The sequence below is a fragment of the Ursus maritimus genome, unplaced genomic scaffold (assembly GCF_017311325.1).
Source record: "Ursus maritimus isolate PB19 unplaced genomic scaffold, ASM1731132v1 scaffold_5, whole genome shotgun sequence".
NCBI classification, from domain to species: Eukaryota; Metazoa; Chordata; class Mammalia; order Carnivora; family Ursidae; genus Ursus; species Ursus maritimus.
This window is the reverse complement of record NW_024426663.1, coordinates 64,980,003-64,989,110: the sequence shown is the minus strand read 5'-3', so window position 1 is coordinate 64,989,110 and position 9,108 is coordinate 64,980,003. Positions and strand designations below refer to the sequence as shown.

Sequence of the window (9,108 nt, the reverse complement as noted above, 5' to 3'; positions counted from 1 at the left end):
CCACTTTACGGATGAGGATGCTGAGGCCCAGAGACGTGGACTGACTTTTCCAAACTGGTGCAGTTAATGGGGAGTTAGTACTAAGGAGGATTTGATTTCTTATTCTAACCCTCTTCTCATTCCCATGGCCTTGTGACTTCTGAGTCCGCTTCGTTGCTTGATTCACAGTGAATCAGGACGCACTTGGGCAGCACAGACTTTTAAAGGAGGATGTCATACTTCTGCTGGTGGTGGGGGCGTCGTGAGGCTGGGAGCAGAATGCCTAAATTCACCAGGGGACTTGGAGAGCGTTCAAGCATCAGAATGCTCCGTCTTTACCAAGGCTCGAGCCATGTCCCTCTTACTGAGACTGACGTGTTCCTCTACCTACCCCCTGAACGACACCCCTCCCCCCCCCCTGCCCCGAGGGGAGGTACTGAGCTGCAGAGTCACAGGACAAACAAGAGGGAAATGAGCTTGGGTGGGGGGCGCTATGGTAGGCCCGGCAGGAGTGGCAGCTGGTGGGACAGGGTTTGGAAGCCAGAGCAAAGGGGCAAGTGCGAGTGAGCGCTAGAAGCTTCCACATGCTGACGCCGTGCTGTGGGATGAGAGAATGGTACGCTCTGGACAGGAAACACCTATTAAGTAACCGTGGAACGTGCTCAGATTAGGAATGAGCAGGCACAGCAGAATCATGCCAGGAAGCGGGGCGCCTGGTTTCTGAAACGAGTCTGGAGGGTAGTGACGTTCTTCCCCGCAGGTCCCAGAGGGAAACATAAAGAGTGAGATCAGTGCTGTGCCAACTGCCGCCCAAGCACTCAACTCTCTTCAGGAGTTAAGTGAATGAAAAAAACAGATGTGTTTAAGAATTCCTCCTCGTATACAGCAGGCATGCTTATTGGGAAATGGGTTTCTTTGGTGGAGGCTTCTCGCCAGATAAATGAGCGTTTTTATGGGCAGCGGAGTCAATAGCCCAACACACGGAATAATCATCAGGCGAACGGCAGCTCCAGGTCCAACAAAGACTTCAGGCTGTGTCAGGGAGCAAGAAGCAAAGGGCAGCAGGGGATTCATGATCTGCACAGGCAGTGACAGCCACAGTGGCCAAGCCCATCATTCATAACACGGTGCAACCCCGGCAAGAGTGAGAACCCTAAGCCAGAGAAAGAACACGCCCGCCTCACCGTGCATGGCGCCCTAGAACCCTGGACGAGGCTAAGTGTCTAGGGTGTGTGTCTTTGACTGATGGGCTCTCGGAAGCTGGGGCTTTTTCTTTCCTGGATCTGCTCTTCCCAGCAGCACACTGACACGGACACACACCCAGGCACGCGCATACACAAGCACACGCGCGCGGTGATAAACCCCCGCAGATCTGTCTGCTACGGGGCAAGCGGGGCTGCCAGCTCCAGCGGCTCCGAGCCCCGGGGCCACGGGCCGTACTTACGAGTGTCCAAAAGAGGTAAATAGTGAAGAGTGCCACAGTGAGTGCAATCAGTCCGACGGCCTCCAGCCGACTACTAAAGTGCAGGTGGTCCACGGCGCCCCGCAGGCAGAGCCAGCCCGAGATGGTGGCCAGCGGCGTGATGAACAAGAAGCACACCATGTCTCCAAACAGAGTCCGCTTCTCGTGCTGGGGGCCTGGGTTTCGGAGCCACTGCCGGGGACAGGGGGAGACAGAGAAAAGCAAGGTCACAGTTAGAGGCCGGGGTGGAGTGGAGACACACCACTCTCGAGGGTGTCTCTGTCTTCCGAAACTGGACATGGGCGCTTCTGACCTGAGATCACAAGGAAGCATTAGGGGCTCATTTCCGTATCTCGCCTCCCCGGGGAATGGGGGTTATGGATAATAATTTAACATGACAACAGTGATGATGATAAAAATAGGAACTTTAAAAAGTGTCTTTGCTGTAGGTGGCCTGCTGTTTTTGAAAACAGTTCAGTGGTTATTATTTTGAACACTGACCCTACAGGAAGATAGAGAGGGTATTATTTCCGGAAGGTAATAGTTGAGATCCGAGAAGTGCTGTGGTGTGGCCAAAGGCTTCCAGTATCTTGACCCTGGGAATGTCTGCAGGCGGGGGTCAACTCAGCACGCCTGGGTTGCTCAAATCGTGCCTGTTCCCCAGAAAGACCCGTTTTCAAGATTGGCTCTGTAGAGAGGAGCTCTGAGCCCCTGCGATATTCTGCCTTTTACTAATGTCTTTGCGTGCCTGAGGCCTTGGGCCATATGGTAAGAGTATAATGAAATCGTTTATGCCAACAATGTGATTTATGTGAACACCTCTGTTCGCTGTGAGGGGGGCCTGGATTCTGAGGAGCCCAGGGCAGTCCTGCAGGCGCTTCGTGCCTATGTGACTGACCCCAATAAACAGCCCAGACACCAAGGCTTGGGGTGATAATGCTTTGTGTGTCACAAATCGTTGCTGGAAAGATTAAGCAGATCGGTGTGACATTACTGGGAGGGCACACCTGGGAGCTTGTGCCTGGTTTCTCCTGGACTTTGCCCCATGGACCCTTTCCCTCTGCTGATTTTAATTGGTATTCTTCTGCTGTAATAAACTGTAACCATGAGGAAAAGAGCTTTTCTGATTCCTGTGAGGCCTTCTAGTCAATCATAAGAGCCTAAGGGTGGTTTGGGGATCCCCCACAGAGTGAGACTCATGTGACCCCATGAACTCGGTAATGCCCCTCCTTGTGTCCTGAACCTTCTTAGGATGGTCCCTGACATCTTAATTGTGCTGCCCAATTCGGGGTCTGAACCAGCCCAAAAAGGGTGGTAAAAACTTTGTGCTTGTTGAAAAACCAGCCGTGAGAATTCCTACAGGATGGGAACAGAGTTGCTGTGCTCCCACTTAGGGAATTGTTGAATGCGTGCTGAAATGTTTTCCATAATCCAATCCAGGAAGAGTCATGCTTACATATTGGTGTTGGTGCGTAACGGTAACGAGGCCTGGGGGCTTTTCTTCACATTAGCACTGGAACATGTCTCCGAATCCTGCCATCTCGCTACCCCATGTGGTACTAGCCGAGGCCCAAGGGTCCAGAGGAGGGGCTCAAGCACAGTTGTTGGGGTGGGAAGAGACGCTGGTGGAGTCTGCCTTCCATCTCATCCCATAAACAAAGGGGGGCTTCAAGGTGCCGTGGGCTGGCCCCCGAATGGGAGCATTATGGGATGCTGAGCAGACACTCCAAGCTGCGACTTCCAGACGAGCATTGGTGGGAGGGAAAGGAGCATGAGAGGGGACACAGGAGTGGGTGGTGCGCAGTGGAGGGTGAAGGGCAGACCATGTTCAAGGGCAGGAGGAAGAGACAGAAGAGCCGCGGAAAGGGCAAGTGAGGTGAGGACAGAGCGGCGGAAGGGCCAGCAAAAGCTCCAGGGAGTGAGCAGAAGAGGCGGGAGGGAAAAGGCACGGACGAGGTTTCCCGGGAGGTGCCCTGCCTTGAGTGTTTGGCCGAGGCGAACGTTAAATGACCCACAGTGCCCTGCACACCACTTTCCAGGGACCGTCCACCTTACACGTGTGCGGCGATGCTGAAGGATGTCAACCTCAGCGCAAAAATGGACGCGAGTAGATAGATCATGGGGAGACGACTTGCTCTGAATAGATATACAGCATTATAAAAATTTCACAGAAATGCCTAAGTGATCAAGTGCAAAAGGATATCGACCCTGCCACGCATCGTCCTGTTACCGCACACATCTCAGCGGCTTCAAGGAATTCAGCGGGCTCTTATTAATAACACTTCCTTGCCTCAATACTGGGACTATCGCTACGAGGTGGAGAGTAGGAATTGGACGTGATTCTCCTAATTTTATGGAGGCTCAGCAAGGTTAATGATTGCTTCAGGTGACTTAGGGGTCACAGTGAGGAGAGGACTTGGATTTCTCTACTCTTGCTCAGATGTCCTATCTGTAAAATATCTGAAAAATACTAAAATTGCAAGGCATTCAGAAATCCAGCTCCTTAAACAATGTTGCCCGAATTGCGGCAACCTGATTCCTCTTGCAGATTTTCCCTGGAAGCAGATCTGGAAGCCTGGCCTGCTTTTCTGCATCCTCACTGGCTGGGACATAGTAGATTCTCAATAAATAGGCAACAGATGTGCGCAGAGAAGCGGACCTCCCTGCAAAGACTACCCCCAGTTCCTTCTGCTGGAGAATTCCGAATACATTTTATGAAAATTAATTTAGTATTTTACTTATCTATGTGGCCCTTGACATTACCCAATGAAATGACTCAGGTGTGGAAGGAGGTAATTATAAATCATTGGTTATCTCCATCGAGTGTAAGATAAATCACAAAAGTGAGATTAGTATTACTACTGGTTCCCAGTTTCTCATTTTCTAATGGTTCTTTGATCTACGTTTCAGAAAAATTTCCAGGCCTTTTTTATATGTACATGATCATCTAATATCTGGATTCTGCACATTATTAACTCTCTCTCTCTATATATATTTTTAGCTTACTCTTTATGTTATTTACTATTTACTGCTGGGTCATATTTAGGTATGAAGTTGTTTGTTTGTTTGTGGTTTTTTTGTTTGTTTGTTTTTAAAGTAAAGCTCTGTACCCAGTGTGGGTCTTGAACTCACAACCCTGAGATCAGTAGTCGCACGCTCTACCGGCTGAGCCGGCCAGGTGCCCCAGGTATGAAGTTCTTTAAATAAGTAGTATTATGTTAAAGTCTGTGACTTCTTCAGAACCCCGAGTGTTCTTGATCTCTTACACCAATGCAGGTCCCATGAACAAAACCACTGGTAAGACCTGTTGATGAATAAAAAAACTGCTCTCTGTTCTCTGATAAGAATGTCTGCCAGAGTATCCAAAGAGGTTGCTATGGGATATTTACACAAGCAGAGTTTATAACAGAGGAAATTTGATTACACCTCAAATTTCTAGCAAGAAGGGACTGTCTAAATAAATGACAGAACTTACTTAGACCGCCATAGAGTAATTTCAAAGGCTACTGCACGTTTTATATTGACTGCCGTGATACATTGCTGGGCAGGAGGAGAGTTTACTGGACAGAATGTATACTATGATCCTGTATCGGTAATGTTATATTTACAAACACATAGACATTTACACCGACGTAGACGGAGTGGATTTACATAGACAAAGACCAGAAGGATTCCTAGCAAAACAGCAGCCACTGTTGGTGGTGGAATCATGAGTGGTCTTTAATTTTTTTTTTGCTTTGTATGTATTTTCTTGCTCTTCTCAAATGAACATGGATTACCCATGTAAACAGATATATATTTATTAGCTGTGTAGGAAACATCGGGAGGGAGAGAGGGAGAGGGGCACTGAGTGAGAGATAGGGAGAGAAGAGGGAGTCAGGGAGGGAGATGTCCAGCTAGTGCTTTGTGAACTAGAGCGAGGAGAAAAAAATAGTGCTGCACTATGGCGGGGGCAAGCTCGGTGCTAGAAAGCCGAGTTAATTACGCACCGTCTCATTGAGGCCTCGCAGTAACGCTGTGGAGCATATGCTCACATTATCCCCACTTTACAGATGCAGACACGGGGAGAAGAGAGTTTGCTGACTCACCTAAGGACAGACGGCAAGTGGGGGGTCGGGGTGGGATTCAAACCAGCCTCACTTTGCTGTTCCTTGCTTTCCATATTTCCATTTTCTTTCTGCACCAAATGGCACGTGTGTGTGTGCGTGTGTGCACTAGATTTCTGGTAAGTTTCCAGCTAGGTGGGCTACAGTAAGTCCTGCTGTTTTACTGGCTCATCAGGTAGCTGAAGGACTGGCTGGCCAGGACGTTATCGTGGTAATTTAAAAAAATATTCTTAGGCTACTATTCTGTTGTATGTTAATTCTTTTACCACATCACAATGAGGTGTAATGTCTGGGCATTTAATCTCAGAGACATTTTGGCCTCATTTACAATAGACAAAAGGTTGATCTCAATTATTGTTCAATTTGACTTTTTGCTGTCTTGTGCCGCTCTAATCACTTATACTTATGATACGTATCATACATAGAGTATTGAATCTGTTCTGTAGCAGCGTCTTCATTTCCCAAATATGTAATACAGAGCAGGCTGTGACAGAGTGGCAGGTTGGTTTGTGTGTCCGTCTTGCCACCTGACCCTGGGTGGATGCTTCCTCACTGGCATCTCGCACATTCGGCATTTACAACGTTCAGTCAGTGACGGTAGCTTCCGCTTACTCACGCGTTACGATATGCAAAGCACTGTCTTTATGCTACGTGAAGTAACGGACTTACTCGTCAATAACCTTTGAAAGAGGCACCATTATTATCACCAGTGTTTTATAGATAGGGCAACTGAGGCACAGAGAAGTCAAATGACTTGTAAAAGATTGACCTTGGCTTTGATCCATGTTGTCTAGCTCCAAAATAATCTCTTCTATCATCATTCTTAGTTAAAAAAAAAAAAAAAGGCAGTGGGTAGGAGGAGGCTCGTACCTTCAATGTTTTTATTGGTGTAAGAGAGTTCCCTGGGAGCCTGATACTAATTTATCCTGCCACTTGTGGACAGCTTTTGCAGCTAGAATATCGTTCTTGAAGGGGCTTTAGTTTAACATTAGTCTTCTGCTTATACTTGGTGGTTAGCTGTGCTTTAAAAGCTGAGGTCGATGCTTGAGAATACCAGTTTGTATGGCATCTCTCACCTGGCTGGCCTACCCACGCGGTGGCCAGGGGATCTGTCGGCAACGCGGGCACCCTTCCTGCCTTCTGTTCTCTGGTTCCATCAGAAACATAAAGCACAGAGACTATGCAACGAGCTGCCTATTTTTCTGGGGTTACCTCATTCCAATCACTAACTCGTTCCCAAACCAGGAGACTGATCTGCTCTTGGAAATAGGTACAAAAACCAACCACCCAACCAACTGTCTAAACAAAACAGAACACCCCCATGGCGATCAGCAGCGTATGGCCAGAGACAGCAGAGGGAAGGCAAGTAGCATTCCCCCAGCGACGCAGTGTCATTCACTGGCTGTGAGTGTAACATCCAAGGTGAGCCGGGCACCAGTGATGCCTTCCAAGGTGGGCTAACTGTGGGTTCGGATCTAATTACAGCATCAATTTGTTAAATCCCTTACTTGGGGGGTAGGAGTGAAGGGGGTGCAGAGCTCCAGGACATTAGATCCTGTCTCCCAGGCTCCGAGTTAATCGGCTTAAATCCTCAAGGTAGACAGGACAGCGTGCGGGTCAGTTTGTACTGGAACCAGATTATACTCTGGTGGCTAATAGCTCTGATCGATTACAACCTTCCCCATGAATCTCCTTAATGAGAATCCATCACGAGAATGGAAGAAACTGACAGAAAGGATAACAACTGATAGAACCGTCACAAATTTATGGAGAGGAAAAGGAAAAAGAAGGCAAGGTCTCACCATGGTTTCTCAATGGGTTTATCTGCTTGAGTGTGTCCTGTTAATCTGACACTTGGCAGAGTTATTAACCAAGGGTTTACCTTCCTTGGCGTGGGTCTTATTTTTGAAGCCCAACTCATTTCACACTAAGCTGTCTGTTTGCCTGGGGAGCTGCAAGGTCAAAGGGGCAGTGCAGTGATCAGACGGATAGTGACCGGTCCTTTGCATGATCTGGAGATTAGGACGAAACATGAAAATCATGCATTTCCGTTTACTTGAGACACAACAGAGAACAAAAACAAACAAACTCCTACCGATGTTTTAAATCCCCGAACTCCAGTCTGTCAGTGAATTTCCAGGACAGCTGAAGTCGCCCAGAAAGAAATTCTGACTCTGGGGGAGCTGAAGGAGATGCTTACTCCGGATATCCATCCAACCAGGCTTGTAGCAATGCATCTCAAATGAAAACTTCACAGAGGATTTGCTCGTGATCCTAAAATGTCCTTCTCCAGCCTTGGCCTCCCTCCAAAGCCCCAGATGTGCGCATTCAACAGCCCACTCAACATCTCCACTTAGATGACTAACAGACGACTTAGACTCAATCTGTCCAAAACAGAACTCTGCATTTAGCACATACTTTTCTCCACGTCTCCTCCATCTCAGCGAATGACATCACCACCCACCCAGTCGCGCAGCCGGCCGTTCTCTTTCTGTCTTACCCACCACACCTCGCCTATCGGCACCACCTTCAATTGGTATCTGGGATCTGTGCGCTTCCTTCCACGTCCATGGCCACCATCCCTGGGCCACGATTGCCATCCCTGGGCCACGATCATCTTGTGTATGGAAGGCAACAGCCTCCCTGCTTCCGCTCTGGCTTCCCTACGGTCTGGCTCCAAAACCATTTGGGGTAACTTTGAACGTCCATCCATCAGAGCACGTAGCTCCTTTGCTTAAGGCTCTCCAATGGTCAGAATCAAGTCCAGACTTTTTACCTAGGACTACAAGAAGACCTGACCTCACACCTGCCTACCGCTCTGACCACGCCCCCACTCCCTCTCCCCCTTCATGTCCAACCTTTACCTGTGGCTGTTCCCATACGGAGGGCAGGTTTTGCCCAGATACTTGCACAGTTGGCTCCTTCCAATATTTAGGTCTCAGCTCAAATGGTACCTTCGTGTTGCAAACACTCCTTGCGTCTACTAACGGTGCCTGGCTATATTTTCTACAGAGCGCACGACACTCTCTGAAAAGATGCTCTTTATTTATTTGTCTGTTCACTTGTTTATAATTTGCTCCCTACTTCATCGAGAGCTCTATGTGACAGGGACTTCATTTCCGTTCATTCTTGTATGCCTCGATCCAAGAGCAGTGCTGGAGCTCAGTCGATGCTTTTAATGAAAATGAATGAATAAACATCTGGATGCCACTAGCCCTGACCAGAGAGGATCTTACAATATTAATTAGATTAATAAAATCGATTGGTGAGGAGACACTTCAGTTGGTGGGTAGACATCAAGTCCTGAAGTTTACTGCGTTTAGTCTTCTGGAGCAGAGATCCTTACGTAGCGTTCTTTTTAGATTTCCAAGAGAAATATCTACACGTTATTTTGTTGCTCCAAGGTGAAAAACCTGTAGTTTCAGTTCAAGTTTTTTTTAAAGATGTAAATAATTGTGGAATGCCATCTGTTTTTCCACAGGTCATGAAACAGCATGAGAAATCCAGTAAATTATTCAAGGTCCTTTGTACTGTTTTTTGGTCACAATTACAATGTTTTTT

General features: G+C 47.9%; 1 protein-coding gene across 1 annotated transcript in view; it reads right to left on the bottom strand.

Moving 5' to 3' along the window:
- Positions 1 to 9,108, bottom strand: part of MARCHF3 (membrane associated ring-CH-type finger 3) — a 135,437-nt gene that overhangs the window by 5,919 nt on the left and 120,410 nt on the right. Inside the window, exon 4 of the mRNA XM_008698987.2 lies at positions 1,424 to 1,633. Coding sequence (XP_008697209.1) covers positions 1,424 to 1,633 — 210 coding nt within the window. The remainder of the gene's footprint in view (positions 1 to 1,423; positions 1,634 to 9,108) is intronic.